This window comes from Lithobates pipiens, unplaced genomic scaffold (assembly GCF_037356315.1).
Source record: "Lithobates pipiens isolate NorthernLeopardFrog02 unplaced genomic scaffold, aLitPip1_a1.2 Scaffold_23, whole genome shotgun sequence".
NCBI classification, from domain to species: Eukaryota; Metazoa; Chordata; class Amphibia; order Anura; family Ranidae; genus Lithobates; species Lithobates pipiens.
Genome location: NW_027507785.1, coordinates 304,375,467 through 304,398,684, shown reverse-complemented (window position 1 = coordinate 304,398,684; position 23,218 = coordinate 304,375,467). Strand labels below are relative to the sequence as shown.

The 23,218-nt window shown below is 45.8% G+C and overlaps 1 protein-coding gene across 6 annotated transcripts in view; it reads left to right on the top strand.

The window, feature by feature from the left end:
* LOC143926583 (uncharacterized) overlaps positions 1–23,218 on the top strand; it is a 203,830-nt gene that overhangs the window by 57,925 nt on the left and 122,687 nt on the right. For all 6 annotated transcript variants that reach the window (XM_077450456.1, XM_077450455.1, XM_077450457.1 and 3 more), the window contains exons 2-4: positions 3,480–3,573; positions 8,462–8,587; positions 21,648–21,719. In XM_077450456.1, coding sequence (XP_077306582.1) covers positions 3,480–3,573; positions 8,462–8,587; positions 21,648–21,719 — 292 coding nt within the window. The remainder of the gene's footprint in view (positions 1–3,479; positions 3,574–8,461; positions 8,588–21,647; positions 21,720–23,218) is intronic.

The following is a 23,218-nucleotide window of genomic DNA, read 5'->3' as shown; positions in this document are numbered from 1 at the left end:
ATAAGAACTTTTGTGGAACAAGTGAGTTGTGAATGTTTAGCAGACTGCAGCAGAAGGGCAGCAGTCAAGTATAATATCCTTTCTATATTTGGAAGAAAGAATATTATACATGTACAAGCCTATTACTGTACCACTGATACCAGTCCTGAAAAGAACCTTTGTGGAACTAATAATAACAGCAAGTCTTTAAAATTACCCTCACTGCCTGACAACACTGCTTCCTTCCTGTCCCTATACAAATTGGCAAAAAAAGAGAACGATTAGTGGTTACTGGAACAGCTCTTTTGTGGACCTTGATAGTAACAGCTAATGATGATGATGATGATGATGATGATGAAAGACTAATCTGGCTGTCCCTGTAGCATACACCGTCCTTTCCCTTTCTCTAAACTAACAAAAGACACTCAGGCTGCTGCAAGAATCAGCAGCACAGCAAACCTATCAACACCTAACACCTATACCAGTCCTGAAAAGAACTTTTGTGTACCAAATAGCTAGTGGTTTATCTCTCCCTACTCCACACAGGAACCTGTCCCTATCGTAACAGAAGAAAGAATGTAAAATGGCCACCGGATCGGGTGTATTTATAGGTTAGGGGGAATGTCCAAGTGTCCATGTGCTGTCATGTCTCAATTGGCTGTCCTGTATCACATGATAAACGTGTCACCAAAGGTTAAAGTTCTTGTATACATTAAACACGTAAGTCCGCCGCGGCGAACGACGGAAAAAGGCGTTCGAACGTGCGGACCGCGAATGTCGGAAATTCGCCGCGAAACGACCGCCGGGCGAAACGTTCGTCCATCACTATCTGCCAAGCCTTTTGGCTAGGTGGACCAAGTTGAGTCTTGCCCCTGTAAGGAGCCTTGCAACCTGGGGCCTCAGGGTGAGGTCCTACTTCTTCAGGGGGAAGACACCTTAGGTGCACTTTTTATGTGTGTGTTTTTAAAATGCCCTTTTTTTGTACACTTAGGTGTCTTGTTTTTGCGTACCACCCCTCGTTCAAAAAATAAATAAAAATGTTTTTTTACTGCCTTCTTTCGACCTTAAGTGTAAACTAAGCCTAATAATCTTGGAAACATATTTGACATATTAGAGTGTATTGTTTACACAAATACTAAAATCTTATAAAAACTATAACTTGCTAATGTCCTTTCAAAATTCAGTTTCAATAATTTTTTTATTTTTTTTTAATACAAACGTTTTATTGAAAAAATTCAGCCAGTACAATAAAAAAGGTACAGCAGAAATAGTATAGCGTGGAATACATTCACTGGTAGGATCAACACAAGTATACATTGTAATAAGTGATGACAGTCGGGAGGAAGTCCAGTGCGGGGGAGGTAGGAAGAGGAAAGTCTCCACCGATCTTAAGGAGCAAGGCTACCCACTACTCGACTTACACCCGTATAGAGAAAAAAAGAAAAATCACAGATATCTGCCATCCATGGGCTGGTACAACAAATATAACAAAAATAACAGAAACACAATAACAGAATACCAAGGGAGCTACGGGTAAATCTGTAAGGAGGTACATGCACAGGAGGATCATGAGGCAGGGGGGTCCACCCATGGAAAAGGGAACGGGGTGTTCATGGGCCAGGAGGCCAGGATTTCCATTTCAGCTCATATGTGGGTATTGTGTCCATTATAGTGTGGAACACCCTTTCCATTAGTTGAATAGCCGCCCTGCGTTTGAGGATTTGGTCCCACGGGACTTCTGGGGTGCGCCAAATCAATATTTTTTTTAAAACAAATTGCAGATTTTGTTAAGGTAAAACATGGTGACCCTGCAATGAAGGCATTTTTTGTTGTAGGGTGGCAACACTTTGCCCATTTTGCTCCTAAATGTTCTTCTGCATTGATGTTGGGTCACATGGACTTTTGATAGGGACTACAAGCCATTGATTCAAAACCTTTTTCAAAGACATAGCCCACTGTTGTCACCAATAAATGCCAGACATCCCTGGCTGTTGGGAAATCAGTGTGTCATTCATTTAGGGTTTAAACTTCTTTAAAGGGTTAGCCAACCAATAACAGATATTTCAGTTTTTGGTAGATGTTTCAAAGATCAGTAATACCCAAGCGCAATCACTAATAGGCTTATAGCATATGAGAAAAAAGATATAGAAAAAACTTTTTACATATCCTCTATTCCACCAATAGTGCTTCAAACGAAATTATCTTAATTCGTTTATAGGTAGAGAGAGCGTAAGATGGGATTTTTCATCCCGACATGTTTCGTAATAGCTTCTTCAGGGGATGTACAAGCTATTGCGAAACATGTCGGGATGAATTGTTGCAAGTACCCCAATTCTCTGTCTCCAGGACCCCCTAAACATGTGTAAAATGCTAGATAATGCACTATGTGTGCTATTTTAATTGTACTCAATAAACTTAAATGTTTTTAATAAATAAATTTTTCATATACTCTTTTCAGTACAATTTGCATATAAGCACCGTAAAAATCCCATCTTACGTTCTCTCTACCTATAAACTAATTCTGCAATTGGGATGAGGTGCCTACTGCATATGGGTGTTTTCTGACAGCTAGGACCAAAATATATTTTCTTAATAAATCAGTACTGATTGATGCCTTTTTGGGCAACTGCCCTCCTGGGGTCCTTGTGTATGCAACTTTGTCTACATCTGACACCCCTGCCGGTCCGTTCACTGGGGGGATCTATATGCACATTGCCTCCTCCAGCACTGATCACTATATTTAAACCAGTTATGATGTGCAACATGTTTACTTGAATTTTAAAAAATATTACCCATTTTGACAATAGTCCGAAATGTGTGAGGTGTCTACGTAAGTGTGCATGACAACTAGCCCAACAGTTCTCTACGGGTAGCCTCAAGTTTGCCACGCTCCTGTGTCGTCAAGGGTATTCAGATGTTATGATTTTCAACTTTTTGCATATCATGGATATTTTTGTACTGTCTATTTGCTTTTTAAACTTTGATGTATAATAAAAACATGTTTTTACAGTATATACTGGTCTGTCTGAAAAGTCCATGAGGGGTTTACTGTGCAATCATGCACTAGATTTTCTTTTTTTATTGGTGTCAGTAACAAGAATAGCTTCCCATTGTTGGTGTCAGTGGGAGGAATAGTGCCCCTTGTTGGTGTCAGTAAGAAAATAGTGCCCCAAGGGCTGGATAAAGGCAAGCAAAGGGCTGCATCTGGCCCCTGGGCCACAGTTCAGAGACCACTGCTCTACATCCATCTTTATGCTGTTTTATTCTGCAGGCTTCTGTACCAATGGGAGAATTTTAGACTGCTGCAACTGATCGGCAAATAATAAACTGTTATGCATTTTCATAGCACCCAAAGATGAGTTATATAATATTTATAACAAATAGATAAAACATGTGGCTGAGTTGGACTTGGTGGAACTTTATGTGAGATGGAAAAGGGACAGAAGAGGTTTGACAATTTCTTGCAGCGTATCGCTAACAGTCTTATGTTTGTCTTGCAGGCCACTGTCCGCCTACAACAGCCTCACCGACAAACACCTAACGGGCTACTTCAACAACACCCGGATCAAGCGGCATCTTCAGCGGGCCGGTCTGGTAGGATAACCTTACCATTTTATACAGTTAATTCTCAATAATCAGATAGTCGCGTGTGTAAATCCTTTCTAAAAATGAGCAGTGTAAATAGTTATTTAGAGCTGTCTTCAGGCCGGTCATGTGACTCGCGGCCACTTTACAGTTCCGAGCATGTGCTGACTTCATCGGCACATGCACACTGACACAAACCGAATGTGCCGTTGCTTCATTAAGTGTGTCGTTACCGCGTGCATGCATGGGAGTGACGTCATCGCGGCTCTGGCCAATCACAGCGCTGGAGCCGCTATACCCAAAAGTAACCCCCGGGGATAGTGTCGCCGGCCGGTGCTGTGTACGGGCACCACAACGAGAGCTTCGATCTCAGGTGAGTATTACTGCTATTATTGCTATGCATACTACCTCATTATGCCTTTGTCTTACAGGTGTTAGCTTTTTTTTTTTTCAAAGTGGGATTACAACCACTTTAAGCAGGCCTATGCTGTGAGCTAGGCCTGTTTGTTTTGATATGGGGGCAGGGGAGTGGTTTAGTGTAGCAATAGATGACTGACATATGCCTCAGCTCTTGGGCGCCTCCTCTGTTTTCAGGGAAAAGTTTCTGGAAAAGGGACAGGGCAGAGAGGTGGAGTGACATGGGGTGCAGGTGGGAGCCCTGACCAATCCCCAACTAGGATTGGCAGAGGGCAGGCCTCCTATATATACCCATGGTCAGCCTGCTGGGGGGGAGGGGTTGTCGGCTGGATGAACTGGATTATGGAGTGTTAGACTGTTGTGTCTGAGGGAACCCCCTTTCTGGGGGGGTGTACCTCAGATGGGGAGCTGGGAGGGAGCCTCTCCTTACACGGTCCTGGAGAGATGTCCTGGAACAGGAGCTGGAAGGACAGTTGGTACGCACGTATAGTAAAGTCATTCAGGAAGGATCCAGGGCAGGTGTCAGTGAGTGGAAAGCTCCAGAAGAGGCATGCCAGGGGAGCTGGATGTAGAGCCAGAGGGAGAGACTGTGGGAGTTTTGTGTCAAGTCACTGCAGCCAGGAGGGTGGGCAGGATTTGCAAGTCAGACTTGCTGGGGTTAATAGTCCATTTACATTTATTAAGTAAATCCGTTGCTACCACAAAAGGGGTACTGCAGACCCAGGCCTATAAAAGGCTATCAAGTAAAGACACTGGGACTTATTCAGAGTGCATAGTTGTCAACATTGCAAAAAAAAATTTTGGGACAATTTTTTGGTTGTAGGCAGAGCCGTATTATAATTAGGGGGTGGGGCATGCGTTTGTAGGTGTGTCGTAGTAAAAAGAGGAAAAATGGGCGTGGTTTGCGATAAATAGTAGGCGTGGCTCAAAGGGGCGTGGTTAGAGTCTGAGATGAATGAGGTATGGCGAGGCAAAGGTGGGGGGCGGTAATAGGAAGCAGCAGTGGGTGGCCTTTATGGGACAGATGGCTGAAGGTGGACCCCCTCCTTTTCTACCCACCACCCCCATTTTGGGGGGCGAGTGTGATAGGAAGCGACAGTGAGAATGGTCTTGATGGGTTTTTTAATTTTTGTTGGGGGGGGGGAGATAGGAAGTGGCAGTAGGTGACCTTATGGGGACAAATAGCTAATGGTGGCCCTGTTAGATTTTTGTGTATTTAAACAATAAAAAATTAACAGGGTCACCCACTGCCACTTCCCATCTACACCCCCCCCCCCCATCAAGGCCATGCTCACTGTCATTTCCTATCACACACCACCAAAATGGAAAAGAATATATAATTTTTTTTTTAAAAGTCTACCTTCAAGCATCCAACCCCATAAAGGTCACCCACTACCGATTCTTATTACCGCCCCCACACCCTAGATTTTTGTGTATTCAAAAAAATTCAATTAGGGGGTGGTGGCAGTAATAGGAAGCAGCAGTGGGTGGCCTTTTCTTTAAAGTACAGAAAAATCTAACAGGGCAACCATCAGCTATTTGTCCCCATAAAGTGGGGAGTGGGCGGGGGGGCTCACCCCACTGCCACTTTCTATCTCTCTAAAAATAAATAAATAAATAAATAAAACACAGACATTCAAGGGCCCTGCTCAATTTTGCTTCCTCTAAATAAAAAAAATATCCCCTAAGTGAGCACACCAACCATGGTAGGGAGAATTTTTTTCAAAAGAAGCTGGGAGCACTTACCTGCCCAGTAAAGTCAGTCAGTCGCTCCTTGCTCGCTCGCTCCCTCCACGTGGCGCCGGAGGCCGAGTGTCCGCAGTCCGGCCTCAGTCTCTGCCTGGCTTGCTACAGTGGTTCTGACGTTAGTCCTCGTCCTCCTTGGTCCCTCTCAGGCTGAGGAGGCACTGAGTATCAACACAGAGGCAACCTCCTCCGAGCTCTGGCTCTGACGCTGCAGGCCCAGCAGTGACACAGCAGCACACACCTCTTCTTCCTTCCATCCACGTGGACAAACTAACCATGCCCCCGCTTGCAGTATTGGCAAATTAATGACATGAGAAACATCATGTGTCCTCCTTGTCCAATAGAAGACAAGGAGGACAAAATGAGTCAAGGGGGGACAGTCTGAGATAGAGGGAGGACCAGGCTGTTCTAAAAGCGGCAAAATAATTAACATTTGATTGCTCAAAATTTCAGATGCCCGGGACAATCTGCAAAATTCTGGATAATTAATGGGACAAATTAAAATCGGGACAAGGCTCGAAAATTCAGGAATGTCCCGGGATTTTCGGGACTATTGGCAACTATGAGAGTGAGGCCTAGTCATGTGCTGATGGTGTGACAGGAGTACTAAAGTTGGACATTGAAGTAAGCGCTTCTAAGTAGTGTGCTGGAGGAAGTGTTCTGAGGTAAAAGTCTGTCAAGTTTAGGGTCAGCCATCATGTCCTGCTGAGAAGTGTGATGCAGTATTCATCCTATGGACATCCCATGTCCCTTTTCCCCAACCAAGTTCAATCCCCTAATAAAAACAACAAAAAACAAATCAAAAGACTATTCATTGACTGAGAAGTGTGTCTAATGCCGCGTACACACGGGCGGACTGTATGGCGTACTTAGTCCGTCGAAACACATTTCAGCGGACAGTCCGCTCGTGTGTGGGCTTCAGCTGACTTTTTCAGCGTGCAGTCTGGCGTACTAAGTATTTCGGATTTTTCGAAATTCTGTCCGTCGTACTTTGGTTTCAGCGGACAATCCGCTCGTCAGTAGGCTAGTTCGACGGACTAAGAATGGCGCATGCCCAGAAAGGATTTACACGGCGGAAGGGTGCTTTGCTGTGTCTTCGACTTCCTATTTCTAGTCCCGTCGTACGTGCTGTACACGTCATCGCGCAAGCTTTCGACGGACTGTTTGTGCATCCGTGTGTGGTCAAGTCCGTTGAGTCGAAAGTATGACGGACTGTCCGTCGGATTGTATGACGGACTAAGTACGCCATACAGTCCGCTCGTGTGTACGCGGCATAATAGAGGCCTGGGAGCAGAGTGTGAATGCTGTAATACGTAGCAACCCTGCGGGGGCCATCGCTACATGTACATTTCCAATACATGTCAAACGCAGGTAAACAGCGCCCATCGATGAGGCCTAAAAGTGTTAGCTGCAGCTGGACATTTGATCCACTTAAAACTACGTGTCCATCTAAGATTAGATGCTTACACATGTACTATATTTGCAAAGGTGTGCAAACAAAACCCCTGTTTTTAAAACTGTTAAGCAGGATAATTTGGTTGGTTGCAGACTGGTTAGTAAGTTAAGCTGGGAATTTTCTTTGGTTTTGTTCCACATGCGTCATCCTTTCATGTGCTCCTTGCGGCAAAGGCCAGTTATAGGTAGGGGCAGTTGCCATTTGTTTGTACCATCTAAGATTACCCTAAAACATTTAGGCTTCATGTGCATGGCCATACAGCGTGGGGCTTGTTCACACATGCTTTAACAGGTGGTGAGGAGGCCTTCTCGCCACCTGCTTTAACCCCTTGATCGCTGCACTATCATGCTGTAACCGTGTGCATTGCATGGGATAGCAGGGCATTTAAAGAATGACTCCATTCATTTGAAAACGATAGAGTGTGTAATTTCTGCAGCAGCATTGTGGCTGTGTATGTGTACACTCCTGGCCACTGCCTCTGCAGCTAAAGCGTTTGGGGGCAGTAACATCACAGCTCAACCTTAGGGTTTTACTACTCCCTCAGCCGCTAGTGTGAACAAGACCAAATAGCGGTTAAAGGGAGTCGCAGGTGCAGCGCAAAGCCTTCTAGTGCTATGAATGGCTGTATACTTCTATGTGATGGTTTAAGCTAGCTCTTGCAAAAACCCATGCTTGCGCATGGGTGCACAACCCTGGAGGCAAACTATTTACATCTAGGATTGAATACCCCTGTGCATGCTCATATTTAAGCAGGAGCTGGCATAAATACCCATCTAGCAGCTTACAGCCATTCATTGCAATGGGAGGTTGTACCCTGTACCTGTGGATGTGAAACAGCGCCCATCAGTCAGCCCAAGAAGTGTTAGCTGGCGTTGGGCTTTTAAGTCCATTTCAAACTACATGTCCATCCAAGACTACCCTAAGACTTTTGGTTTCAGTGGGCGTACAGGGACAGTAAAAAGCTGATGTAAGGCAGCCAAAGGTGCAACATACAGCCTCCCATTTCAATGAATGGCTGAACGCTGCTATATGAGGGTTTATGCCAACGTTAATGCTGTACAAACTCATGCAAACTCACAGGTGTACTACCCTGGATGTAGACCGTCTGCATTTAGGATTGTACGCCCATGTACATGCAATTAAGAATGTAGAATTGGGCTACAAATCTCACTCCTAATCGGTCCTAGTTAAAGAAATAAGCCACTCTGCTGTTAGAAACTATATAAAGTATCTGGTTAGACTGAAGGGCTGTAATAATCTCAATGGGTTATGTTTCAGGTCACAAGAAGCGGTAGGATCTTGACCGAAAAAGAATACAGAATAAATGCCATGAGACGGGACCATCAGAAGTACATCCGGGAATGTCTGGCTCAGGCCATATTTCACAAAGTCCTCGACATGGAGGTGAGCTATACAGCACATTTGTCACAGTCATGGCCAATACTACTTCTACCTTCTCTTTTGCATTCCCTTTTGCAGGGGTCCTGGGGGAAAAAGTGTGGGAACTCCCACCTAAGATCCACTCCCCCACCAAAAAAAAAATGATACGCTCATATGAATATATATTTCACAGATAATACAGTGCGACATTTATTGTAAAGTGCCAGTTTACAAAAACAAAATAAGTTAACTTGTCAAACTAACAGAATAATCATGACAAGAACGGAGGGGGACAGCAGAACGGAGGGGGACATGGAGGAAAACTGGAGGGGGGCAGTAGCAGAACGGAGGGGGACATGGAGGAAAACTGGAGGGGGACAGTAGCAGAACGGAGGGGGACAGTAGCAGAAAGGAGGGGGGCAGTAGCAGAACAGAGGGGGGCAGTAGCAGAACAGAGGGGGGCAGCAGCAGAACGGAAGGGGAGGGGGGACAGCAGCAGAATGGAGGGGGAGTGGGGGACAGCAACAGAACGGAGGGGGAGTGGGGGACACAGCAGCAGAACGGAGGGGGAGTGGGGGACAGCAGCAGAATGGAGGGGGAGTGGGGGACACAGCAGCAGAACGGAGGGGGAGTGGGGGACACAGCAGCAGAACGGAGGGGGAGTGGGGGACACAGCAGCAGAACGGAGGGGGAGTGGGGGACACAGCAGCAGAACGGAGGGGGAGTGGGGGACACAGCAGCAGAATGGAGAGGGAGTGGGGAGACAGCAACAGAACAGAGGGGGAGCATGTTTACTGTAACTGACAAAGTGTGTGTAACAGACTAACCTGGAAGTTTGTCAATGACTCTGGCGGGCGGCAAATTCACGGCGGACCTCGTGGGCGGGAGGACTCAGAGGCTGAGCTCAGGAGAGGAGAAGTTGAACTGGAGAAGTCTGGCAGCTCAGAGTTGGGCTGCACTGCTGGCAATGTGCTACAGCGGCTGCGGGAGTAGTCGGCAGTGGCCCCGAAACTGTCGGGCACTGACTGGGCAGTGGGCACAGGCTGTGTCCTTATCAGCACTAAGTGTGGCTCTGTCTGATGTGGTGTCTGTGGCTGACTTCTCTCTCTCGGAGCCTAGCAACCAGTTACTCAGGCATATGCAGGACGCGGCTGCTAACGGGAACTGGGTTCCTGTTGTGGAAAAAGTACAGGAACCCCGTTCCCATGCGTTCCCGCAGGACTTGAGCCCTGCCCTTTTTGTTTTAAATGTGGAGCTTGGCTGCTCTTCCTTCTTGAGCGCACCCCTAAGACAGAAGTACCTTTCCAGAGTGGTAGGCATCTTTTTTTTTTTTTGCTAGAAAATTACTCAGAGCCCTAAACATTATATATAAATATATATATATATATATATATATATATATATATATATATATATATATATATATATATATATAATATATATATATATATATATATATATATATATATATATATATACACCCTAGGGAATATATATATATATATATATATATATATATATATATACATATATATATATATATATATAAATGGCGGTCGTTGCAACTTTTTATGTTACATGGTATTCGCGCAGACATTTTTTTGGGGGAAAGAAACTTTCATGAAAAAATAAAAAAAACACTTAAGTTAGCCCGATTTGTTGTATACTATAAAAGACGATGTTACGTCGAGTAAATAGATACCTGACATGTCACTCTTTAAAATTGCACACACTCGTGGAATGACACCAAACTTCAGTACTTAAAAATCTCCATATGCGACACATTATAAAAATGTTTACAGGTTACATGTTTAGTTACAGAGGAGGTCTAGTGCTAGAATTATTGCTCTCACGCTAACATTTGCAGCGTATGTTACCTGTGTGTATCTGGCTCTAAAACTAGCCAGTGCCTTACCAGCCACTCACCTCACCGCGCGTCCCTGATGAACATACATATATATATATATATATATATATATATATATATATATATATATATATATATATAGTTGTGCTCATAAGTTGACATACCCTGGCCGAATATATGATTTTTTGGCCATTTTTCAGAGAATGTGAATGATAATACAAAAACTTTTCTTTCACTCATGGTTAGTGTTTGGCTGAAGCCATTTTTTTATTACTCAGCTGTATTTAATCTTTTTTAATCATAATCACAGCAGAAACTACCCAAATGACTCTGATCAAAAGTTTACATACCCAGTTCTTAACGCTGTGTATTGCCCCCTTTAACATCAAATGTGAATGGGGCCTTAAAGTGATATTAAATTCTCAGTTTTTCAAGCACATTCAACAGCTGATTAATTCACGTACCGAGTATGCAGCTTCTTTAGATTTTAATCCTTGACTATGTTCGAGTTGGTGCCATGACGGCTGCCCCAGATCTATTATTTCAGCGTTATCCTTTCTCTTTCAGCATCCTACGGAGCCACCCTTGCATGCTGGGACTAGAGCTGTGTCTCCTACACTGTGTCTGTCAATAGAAACCCACAGCCCCCTAACCTAGGGTGGCATTCCCCTGCCCCCTCATCCCCCCTTCTATCTCCAAGCTAACAGACTGGCTCCAAACCACACTGTCCACTGTTAAAGTGATTGTAAAGCTTGTTTTTTTTTTGTTTTTGTTTTTTAAATAACAAACATGTTATACTTACCTCCACTGTGCAGCTTGCTTTAAACAGTGTGGCCCCGATTCTCGATTTCTGGGATCCCCCGGCGGCTTTCGCGGCTCCTCCCCACATCAGCTAACCCTATAGGAGAAGCGCTCTTCCAGGGGGTTACTTTGTGGGCGTGCTCCCGAGTCCAGCATTTGCATCCATAGACACAAATGCCGGACTTCGCCCTGCCCCCGCATCATTGGATTTGATTGACAGCAGCGGGAGTCAATAGCTGCACATAGATTACTGGGGACTACTGTTTATTGTAGTGTGCTCATGTGTTAAGCTAACAAAAAAAACAATGAGGGTTTATTACTGTCATAACTTGAATGTGGTGAAAATTCACTTTGTATTGAATACCCAATCAGATGTAAGAAATAAAAAAAACGACCGTATTTTTGGTTGCATATGATTGGACGATGGAAGTCAGCAGAGCTTCACCTCAATTCGCTAAGTAAGGGAAAATTCCCTTGCAAAGTTAAAGACCTATTTTCCTTTACTACAGTAAATCAACTCCGCTGAGTCAGAAAAAACAATATTACAGTTAGGGATATCTGACTTTTCTTCAACTTTCCTGACCAGCACACTTGCACTGCCTCAGCGATTTGGACAGTAGTGAAAATATTGGCTCAGCATAACAGCCAGGCAGCTACAATTTCACAATGATATCAGAAATGGTAGCCTTGTATTTCTCCAATGGCAGGTCTACGTTATTGGATCCTGAAGAGTCCGGTACACAGTTGCTTTCTCTCCATTTCTCCAATGACAGGTCCACTTTATTGGATACAGACGAGTGACAAGCTGCATCTGGTGGCCCTCACTCTGGGACCCAGTCAATGCACATGTGCTGAAAAGCTGGGGAGAGAAGCCTCTTTCTCTGCTGTCACTGTTGCCGGCCACCAAATTGCCTTTACATTTGAAAAGTGACAAGTTGCATCTGGTATTTTTTGGTGACAGGCAACAGTAGGAAGCTTCAGCTGGTGGTGGGATAGGGACAGTCCACATCTGGTGGAAGATGACGTGACAAGCTGCATTTGGTGGCAAGTGACAATCCGCATCTGGTGGCAGGCGACGTGGCAAGAGACAATCCGCATCTGGTGGTAGGCGACGTGACAAGCTGCATTTGGTGGCAAGTGACAATCCGCATCAGGTGGCAGGCGACGTGGCAAGTGACAATCCGCATCAGGTGGCTGGCGACGTGACAATCCACATCTGGTAGTAGGTGACCTGACATGCTGCATTTGGTGGCAAGTGATGATCCGCATCTGGTGGCAGGCAACGTGAAGTGACAATCCGCATCTGGTGGCAGGCGATGTGACAAGCTGCATTTGGTGGCAAGTAACAATCCGCATCTGGTGGCAGGCGACGTGACAAGCTGCATTTGGTGGCAAGTAACAATCCGCATCTGGTGGTAGGTGACGTAGCAAGGGACAAGCTCCATCTGGTGGCAGGCAACGTGACAAGTGACAATCTGTATCTGGTGGCAGGCGACACGGCAAGTGACAATCTGCATCTGGTGGCAGGAACGTGACAGGCTGCATCTGGTGGCAAAGTGACAATCCGCATCTGGTGGCAGGCGACGTGACAAGTGACAATCTGTAGGCAGGCGACACGGCAAGTAACAATCCATATCTGGTGGCAGGAACGTGACAGGCTGAATCTGGTGGCAAAGTGACAATTTGCATCTGGTGGCAGGCGACGTGGCAAGTGACAATCCGCATCTGGTGGCAGGCGACGTGACAAGTGACAATCTGTAGGCAGGCGACACGGCAAGTGACAATCTGTATCTGGTGGCAGGAACATGACAGGCTGCATCTGGTGGCAAAGTGACAATCCGCATCTGGTGGCAAGTGACGTAGCAAGTGACAAGCTGCATCTGGTGGCAGGCAACATGGCAAGTGACAAGCTGCATCCGAAGGCAGGTGATGTGGCAAGTGACACACTCAGGGCTCCTACTGATTCTGCATTAAGGTGAGTTGAGCTATTTCATTTTATATTACAATGTAATAATAGAAATAATGCGCTGCAATCATCCTGACACCATATTAACCATGGTGCTGGGATGATTGAAGCGTCAACACCAGCCATTGCCCCAAAAAATTGTCCGTGAAAAAACGCATTCCACACAACCGATCCACAGTGCCAAAAAGTTGCTTTCTCTCTATTTCTCCAGTGACAAGTCCTCTTTATTGGATACAGAAGAGTCCAGTACACAGTTTCTTTCTCTGTATTTCTTTAATGACACGTCCTCTTTATTGAATGCCCTCACTCTTTCTCTAATGACAGGTCTTCCATATTGGATACATAAAAGTCTAGTCTAGTACACACTTGCTTTTTCTGTATTTCCCCAATGACAGGTCCTCTTTATTGTATACCGAAGTTGCCTGCTTATTAGATGAGTGCCCTCTTGGTACTTCTTTCCCTGGGGATCTTGTATTTTAGGGATCAGGTTCTCAGGAGACACGGCCTGATCACCTTCTGAATTCCCCCAGTGCCACCTTAGAGAAGACGCAGCCTGAGCCGTGGCACGGAACCTGGCGCTCCTCAGAACTGGCAGGCTGTGAGATGGGACGGCCTTGTAACATTATTCCCGTGTGGGTGGCAGCATAGAATCACTGGACACTGACACGAGTCTGGCATTGTCCTCTTCTTCTTTCTTCTCACCGGTCCCCATTGTCCTGGCAGCCATGCGTTGTTGGGAGATGAATAATATATCAGCACAACGTGGCGTGCTGTTTGTCCCTTTATCCTATCCCATTGTCTCACCTGGTTTAATGGGGGGTTCTATCTTGCTTTTAGTTTTTTTTCATCTACACTGTCTGGGGATGATCCCTTTGCTGCAGGATTTAGGTTTTCATGCTAAACAAGCACTCTCCCATATTCATTCTACCTGCTTACAGCCCAGTAGCCGATCATTGATATAAAAAAAAAAATTCTATGCAACATACAGGTTCAATTCACACTAGTGCCATGCCAGACATCGCATGTGATTTGCAACCTCATTGCTGTTCAGATTGAATGCAATGTCTGTGCGATGCGATTTCAGCCATACAAACTGTATGGCTGAAATCGCATCACATTCGCACCAAAATGGTGCAGGACCCTTTTTTTGGTCCGCACAGGAATCAGATCACATGGGTGTTCACACTTATGCAATCCGAGTCCTGCACCATTTGACAGTTTGCACTGCGATCTGCTGACCAATCTGGAGGTGTCATTAACTTTACATTGACACCCACAGCGGTTTGCAGATCTCAGTGTGAACCACTGTGCGATTCAGCTGCGATGCGGGAACACACACTGGATTCGCACGGTTCTTGCATTGCCCTAGTGTGAAGCAGCACACAGTGCTAATATGTGCTTTTAGCCCTTGTACACATGGTCGGACATTCGGACAACAAAATCTGTCTGATTTTTTTCCGACGGATTTTGTCCGAAACTGGTGTTGCATACACACACGCTCGAAAAAAGGTGTTGGAAAATCCAATCATTCGGAACGTGATGATGTTCGCCCATTAGGACGGGACTAGGTTCAGGCTAGTAGCCAATAGCTTTGGTCTCGTAATTTGATCTGAGCATGCGTGGCACTTTGTCCGATTGGAATTCTCTACAAACGTTGTCCGATCGGATCATGTTGTCGGAAAATTTTATATCCAGCTCTCAAACTTTGTTGGTTGGACATTCCGACATAAAAAGTCAGATGGAGCCCACACATGGTCAGATTATCCGACAACACGGTCCGATCGGACATTTTCCGTCGGAATGTCCGACAATGTGTACAAGGGCTTAGGGAAATATGTTGTATATATAGATACCAGAGATACCAATGCTTTTAACTAGGGTTGAACCAATGCCTTTTTGTTATGAATTCCTGTCCGAATCGCATGGGCTTTCCCTCACTGCTCCTGTGTGTGTGTATATAGAAAGGGAAAAGCACTATCTAGGGCAGGTTAATAACCACTTTAAGACCGGGCCTATTTTTCAAACGTTAAAATCCTTTTTTTTTTGCTAGAAAATTACTTAGAACCCCAAACATTATATATTTTTTTTTCTAACACCCCAGAGAATAAAATTGCGGTTGTTGCAATACTTTCTGTCACACCATATTTGTGCAGCAGTCTAATGCCGCATACACACGATCAAACAATCGGGTGGAAAAGTCCTGCAAACTCAAGTCCGCCGGACAATCCCCCTGTGTGTAGCCTCCGGCGTACTTTTCTGACCCGAAAGTACGGCGGACTTAGAAAGTAGTTTTGCACTCCAATCTTCCCGCGAGACTTGCATTTCGGAGGACAATCCGGCCTTGCGTATGGCAGTCCGCCGTACTTTTAAAATGAGCAGACTTTTCCCGCCCGGAGAGCCGTACCAGGCCGCGTGCCCTCAACATGGGGGGGTGCCTTGGGGAAGGGGGGCCGCGCGGCCCCCCCACCCCAAAGCACCTTGTCCCCATGTTGATGAGGACAAGGGCCTCTTCCCGACAACCCTGGCCGTTGGTTGTCGGGGTCTGCGGGCGGGGGGCTTATCAGAATCCGTGAGCCCTCATTTAATAAGGGGGCCCCCGGATACCGGCCCCCCACCCTATGTGAATGAGTATGGGGTACAATGTACCCATTCACCTGTGAAAAAAAAGTACAAAAAAAACACAACACAGGGTAAAAATAGTTTATTGCACAGCTCCGGGGGTCTTCTGTCTTCGGGGGTCTTCTCGCCGGACTCCTCCGCTATCTTCTGCTAGCTCTTTTACTAGCGGAGGAGCCCGGCTTTCTTCCTCGCCGCCGCCCCCTCTTTGTCCGACTTCGGGGGTCTTGTCCCCCTCTTCGGTTCTTCTGCCGGGCCACAGCGCCTTCTTATAGCTCTTTTACAGGCAGTGGCCCGGTCTTCTGTCGCCGCTGTCGTCGCTGCCGCCGCCGGAGGGCAACAGAGAGTGGCGGGAGGGGGGGATAAAAAGTGATCTTGCAGCGAATTCCAGCACAGAAAACACTTTTACCTGAAAGCGGACCACCCGCTGAAGAAGAGGATGCCGTTTTTCTATTTGATTGACACTAAAGGATTCATATATATTAGGGCAGCACAGTGGTGTAGTGGTTAGCACTTTCACCTAGCAGCAATAGGGTTGCTGGTTCAAATCCCGACCACAACACTATCTGCCTGGAGTTTGCATGTTCTCCCTGTGCCTGCGTGGGTTTCCTCCGGGTACTCCGGTTTCCTCCCACACTCCAAAGACATGCTGGTAGGTTAATTAGACCCTGTCCAAAAAAGAATTGGCCATAATATGTGTATGTCAATGTTGTAAGTGTGTTGGGACTCTACAGGTTAAAGGACCGCATAAATAGCTGCAGATGGACACCGGTGGCAAGAAAAAAGCGCCCAGAGGCGATTCAGTTCGTATAGGTAGCGCTATATAAGTCATTCATTCATTCATTCATTCATATATATATTTTTTAAATAACAAACATGTCATACTTACCTCTACTGTGCAGCTTGTTTTGGCCCCGAACCTTGTCTTCTGGGGTCCCTCTGTGACTTTCTTGGCTTCTCCCCGCATCAGATAACCCACTGGGAGAAGCGCTCTCCCGAAGGGGTTACCTTGCGGGTGCATTCCCGAGTCCAGCATTCGGCGTCCATAGACTCGACTCGACCCCGCCCATCAGCAGCCATTGGATTTGATTGACAGCAGCGGGAGCCAGTGGCTGCGCTACTATCAATCTATCAAATCAACAGCCGAGAACCCCCTAGCAGAGAGACGGCACGTGCCTGTGGGACAGGTTCAAGGTGAGGGTTCAGGTGGATAAAACGGGGAGGGCTGGGGGGCCGGTCACTGACAGTTGTTTTTTCACCGTAATGCATAGGATGCATTAAGGTGAAAAAACATGGACCTTTACAACCCCTTTAAGGCATACTATGCTTTAAGATAAAAAAAACCTGTGTGCAATAGTTACCCCAGCACCATCTAATTACTTACCTGAGCCACATCTCTCTCCAGCGATGTCCACGAGTGTCTTAGCCATCCGGGACTCTCCTCCTGATTGACTGAGACACAGCAGTGGCGCCATTGGCTCCCGGGGTGTCAATCAACGTCAGTTAGCCAATCAGAAGAGAGAGGGGGTGGGGCCGGGCCTGGGCTCCGAGTGTAAATGGACACACAGAGCTGTGACTCAGCTTGGGTGCCCCCATAGTAAGCTGCTTGCTGTGGGGGCACTTGACAGGAGGGAGGGACCAGGAACACCGAAGAGGGACCCAAAAAGAGGAGGATCCGGCTCCTCTGCTTACAGAGCTAGAGGAGAAGTTCCGGGACACTGTGGGTATAGGGCAGAAGTGATGTCAGCTTGGGGGCAGACCCTTCCAGCCCTGTAAGCACCTCCTGCCACTGTGATTTGGGCGCTTTTCCCTTTCTACACCCACACCATGCAATTCGGACCGAAATTGCACCACATTCTAGTTAAAATCTACAATTCATTTTGTATTGACGCAAATCAAACTGCAAAATATCATTTTAGGTATCGGGAGCATTTGCGTAAATGCTTGGTATCATAAGCAGGTGCATCCCTTTTAACCCCCAGAACAGGACTCAATCAATATTCTTACCAGGAGAGGGCTTGTAGCTTTAAAGGCAAAGAAAGCAGGAGAGAAATGATGAATGATGAATAATTTGTCTCTTTTATATCTGCCTGGAGTTTAGCTTAAAAGCCTTTTAATGATTTTAATATTTACCAGGTGAGGTCAAAGGATGCCTTTTTTAGGGTGTTCACATATGTAAGTGTAGCAGGTACCTCTCCAAGCTGATTGAATCCACAAAGGAGAGAGAGCTGCCTGCTAGCAGCTGCATGGGCTTTTCACCCCCTTACACACACACACACACACACACACACACACACACACACACACACCTGAAAAGTAGTCTGGAATATGAAGTAAGGACTATGATACTCTGGGCGAAAGCTCTGAGGAAAGTGTTTTTACTTCAAAAGGGACTCTTGAGGTGCCTGGTTCTTCCACCATGCATTTGGTGGAGGACAACCCCAACTCACCCCCTGGCACATCTAGCTGGTTTATACCAACTCTAGTGGCCTGTAGACAGCACAACCTCCCCTCCCATGCTAAATGGTGGGAGGCTCCTCTGCCAAGTTTTTATGCAGATGCAAACTGTCTGATTTCCTGTGCACACTAACTTGCTTTCTCCACTTGTATATAAAAAGCATGTAACAGGTCAAAGATTTTTTACTTTCCTTGGGGACCAAAGGTTCTTTGGTGGGGGGGGGGGGGGGCAACAGGTACCTCTCCCAGCTGATTGAATCCACAAAGTAGAGCTGTCTGATAGCAGCTGCATGGGCTTTTCACAACAAAGTCCTGGCTAATTATACAGGACTTGGCGGACTAATATCAGTTTAAACCTTTCTCTGGTCCAAGTAAACTTGAGAGCGCAGAACTGTGTTTGTGTGTTCTTACTGTGTTATTCCATTAATCATATTGCTAAGTGTGCCAGGGGGCTGAGAAAGTTCATTGGGGTTGAGAGGCAGTGTAACAGACTGAACAAACAAAAGCATCTCCTTCGGGGGTATCGCTACATAAGCTATTCCATTCCATACACCACCGAGTGCCCATACACAAGTATGACCACACAGGCTTCCTCACTCCAGTGTTCACATATTTAAACCAAACCCCGCATGTTAAATACTTCAATCCTCTGCTGAGCATCCACAGAGAAGTATGACCACAAAGGCTTCTGCAGTGTTCACATACGTAAGCCACACCACTCCATGCTAATTACCCCAGTCTTCCAATGAGCACCTACACACAAGTTTGCCCACACAGCAGGGACGTTCGATGAGGTCAGTAGCTGGTGAGGCACTGGCTAGTATCAGTGCCAGGTCCACAGAGGTTACATACATCGTGATCGTTAGAGCGAGGGTAATAATTCTAGCACTAAAAAAATTGAAATTGTCGCCTGTGGAGATTTTTTAAGTACTGAAGCTTGGCGCCATTCCACGAGTTTGCACAATTTTAGCGTGACATGTTAGGTATCTATTTACTCGAGTTATCTAATGTTTTTTTTTTAATATATTCATGAAATAAAAAATAAAAAAAATGCTGTTTGAAAAATCGCTGCTCAAATACTGTGTAACATAAAAAGTTGAAACAACCACCATTTTTTTTTTTATATTCATGAAATAAAAAAAATAAAAAAACGCTGTTTGAAAAATCGCTGCTCAAATACCGTGTAACATAAAAAGTTGAAACAACCACCATTTTATTCCCTCTGGTATCTGCTAAAATATATATAATGTTTGGGGTTTCTGAGTAATTTTCTAGCAAAAAAATTATGAGAAGTATTACATGTAGAAGTGTCAGAATTGGCATGGGGGCAAGGGGTTAATTACCATAAGTAATATACAAATAATTATTATATATTGTTTTTAAGGTAATTTACTATATTTTCAAAAACTGTACTCAAGCAGGTGGCTTAACAAAGAAATTAATGAAGTTTTAAGTTATAACTCAAACCAGTAATTTCACTGTAAATAGATAAATAATAAATTATTACGTTATAACATATAGCATAATAATATATGATTTAGCTTGATTATTACAGTACCTTTTCAACAGCAGCAGATTCTCATTCTCCTTCGTAACTGTGTGAGAAAAAACTGGGATTATGGGTAAATCTTATACCCATAAACTCATGTATTTGCTTCTAGTTAAGAGGACTGGGCTGGAAGGGAGCATTTGTCTTTTAGACACATCCCACCTTCTATGACACTGAAGTGAGATGTGTGCCTCCACTGCAGCATTTTTATTGGACAGCTGGGGCTAATGGCACCATTGGTCCAAGACTCCTAGCTGTCTATTGATCTCAGTGCTTCTGACTAGAAGTGAGGAGAGGCACTGTGAGCTCATCCTCTCAGTCTGCTGCAGTGTGCCAGCTTGTATTTAAACTGGCCGCTTTGTATGCAGCTTCTGACAGGCTGCAGAAGGAGCCCCGTATCTCCAGCTTCTGACAGGCTGCACAAGGAGCCCTGTATCTTCAGCTTCTGACAGGCTGCACAAGTAGCCCCGTATCTCCAGAACCATAGGTCGTAGGAGCCCCAGTTGTGGGGTAGGACTTAGGCTACCTACCCCTCAAATTTGGGGTCTCTGTAACTTCGGGACCCCGAGCAACGACCCTTGAAGCTTGTTTTTTTTTTTTAATGTTCATGGCTCTGCCTTACCTGCCTCCCCTAACTGCATGTCCCTGCCACACAGGCTTCTAAAATCCAGTGTTTACATATTTCAGCCAAACCCTGCAGGCCAAATCCTCTACTGAGCATCCAAAGAGAAGTATGACCACAGGCTTCCACATTTCTGCAGCGGCTCTCGCACAACCGCAAGCGCCTCCCGATCTCCCAGAATGATCGGTGTGGCGGGGAACAACTGTGATCACCGATCTCCTTTGTATCGATTTTTGGCTGACAGCCACAGAAGGGAGAAAAGGAGAAGCGGCTGTCAGCTAAAAAGCTATACAGGGAGATCGGTGATCACAGCTGTCCCTCCAGCCACACCGATCATCCCCAGCTGCTTTGTGTGCTCCTCCCGGGCCACCTCCATGTCCTTTTCCACCCCTGTTCTCCTCCGGCCCCTCCATGTCCTTCTCCGCCCCTGTTCTCCTCCGGCCCCTCCATGTCCATCTCCGCCCCTGTTCTCCTCCGGCCCCTCCATGTCCTTCTCCGCCCCTGTTCTCCTCCGGCCCCTCCATGTCCTTCTCCACAACTGTTCTCCTCCGGCCCCCTCCATGTCCTTCTCCGCCCCTGTTCTCCTCCGGCCCCTCCATGTCCTTATCCGCCCCTGTTCTCCTCTGGCCCCTCCATGTCCTTCTCCGCCCCTGTTCTCCTCTGGCCCCTCCATCTCCTTCTCCACAACTGTTCTCCTCCGGCCCCCTCCATGTCCTTCTCCACAGATGGATCCTTTCCTCTCCTCTACCACTGGCTGCGGGGAGAATTAGTTAATGGATACAGTGAGCTAGATCTCTCCTGTGTCCTGTGATAAATGAGCAGAGTAAATTGTTTACTCTGCTCAGTTTATGAATGGACAGGAGCTCTGTCTCCTGTACATTCATCTTTAGTGCCAAGAAAAGGACTAGGGGAATGTGTGTCCTCAGTCCCTTTGTCTGTCTCAAAGGGGAGATGTCAGGAGTTTAGACCCCTGACACCTCACCAAAGCCCCCCCAAAAAATATTTAAAAAAATTCTACAAAAGTGTAAAATTATAAAATAAAATAAAACACCAACAATACTCTCCCCTGCCCTACCCTACCAACACCGTCCACTGCCCCAACCCCCTCCCCCCAAAAAGCATTGTGACTTTTTTTTTTTTGAAGTATCTGACCAATTCTCTCAATTTTTCTCCAGGAAAATAATCTATATTTTTTTCCTTTGCCAGAGACGCCACCAAATCGACATCAAGAAAAAGCTGGAAACGTTCGCAAGAAGGGAGCGGGTGCAAAGAATTAAGGTAAACATCCAGCTAAAATATGGGGAAATTTGGGCTTTACAGTTGAAGTTTTGTTTGTGCTGCCTAGCTAGTTAAAGAGGAACTGCAGTCTGCTCACATAATTTATAATAAAAACATCTTTTTCTATTCTGAAAGTTCCCTCCAACCACTATGTTTCTGTTCTTGCCAAATATGCTGCAGAAATCTCCCTCCACTGAGTCTGGCTGTAACCATTTTAACTGTGGGCAGCTGAAGCCCGTGCCTGTTCACTTCCTGGATATACACAGAGACACACCTCCAGCTTAGGGTTGCCACCTGTCCAGGATTCACCCGGACAGTTCGGGTTTGGAATCATGCATCCGGGTTTCAGACTGCCTGAAACCCGGACACATTATTTAGACTGGACTATAGTTTCCCAGCAGGGTTGCTGGTTGCTGTTGTCTAAGCTGAAAGTGTCTGTTAAACTCTTTCACACTGCCCAAAGCCAACACTAACAATTCCCCCCCCCCCCCTGAAACACTCACACACAGACGGTAGAGGAGAGAGGGCTCAATCAGCACCTCTTCCCCCTACCCCTCTGTGTCTGCCTCAGAAAAGGAAAGTGGGGGCCGGAAATTTTCAATTCAGTAGCCTCGGATACATCTGGATGAGATGTGCTGACTGCCAAGGGATGAGTGAGCTCACCATCCATCCCTGTCTTTCACTGAAGCCCCCCCCCCCCCTCTCTCCTGCCTCTGAGTGAGTACACTAATTCATGGTTCTCAGAGCACCCCTTATATCACAGTTCCCCTTTACACCAGAAGCCACAGTGTTCCCCCTTACATTAGAGTCCTCCCCGTACATCAGAGCTCTCAGTGTTTCCCCTTAAATCAGGGTTCCCAGAGCATCCCTTATGTTAAAGGCTCCAGAGTTCTCCCTTACATCAGAGTCTGCAGAGTCCCCCTTACAGTGAAAGGGAACTCTGCGAGTTCAGATGTAAAAGGGGAACTCTGTGTGCTCTGATGTAAAGGGGAACTCTTGTTATTAACTTCATATGATTAGAAATTTTATTTAATAGCAAAATATATGTATAGTTTATACTATAAAAAAAAATTGGCGTGCTACGCTAAAGTGTTCGGGTTTGATTTGAACAAAAGGTGGCAACCCTACTCCAGCTCTGCAGCGCTGATTGTCCCTTTTATGACTCATCCCCCTTTCTTCCTGGCAAACTCTCACCAGAGTGAGAGAGAGAGCTGTGTATGATGCCATAAGCCTAGGCTAATGACCAGACAAGAAACAGGAAGTGGGCTGTACAGGCAGTCCCCAAGTTACGAACAGGTTAGGGACTGCCTGTTTGTTCTGAAGTTGGATTTGTTCGTAATTCGAACGCGCATGCGCAGAATGGCATTTTCCAATGTTTTCGCTGTTTTCCAATGTCGCTTTCCGCTGTTTTCTCATACTCTAACCTCCCATGTGTGGTCTAAAATATTTACCAAACCCCAAAAGGCTAAAATCTAATATGGATTGTCAGGCTTGATTCA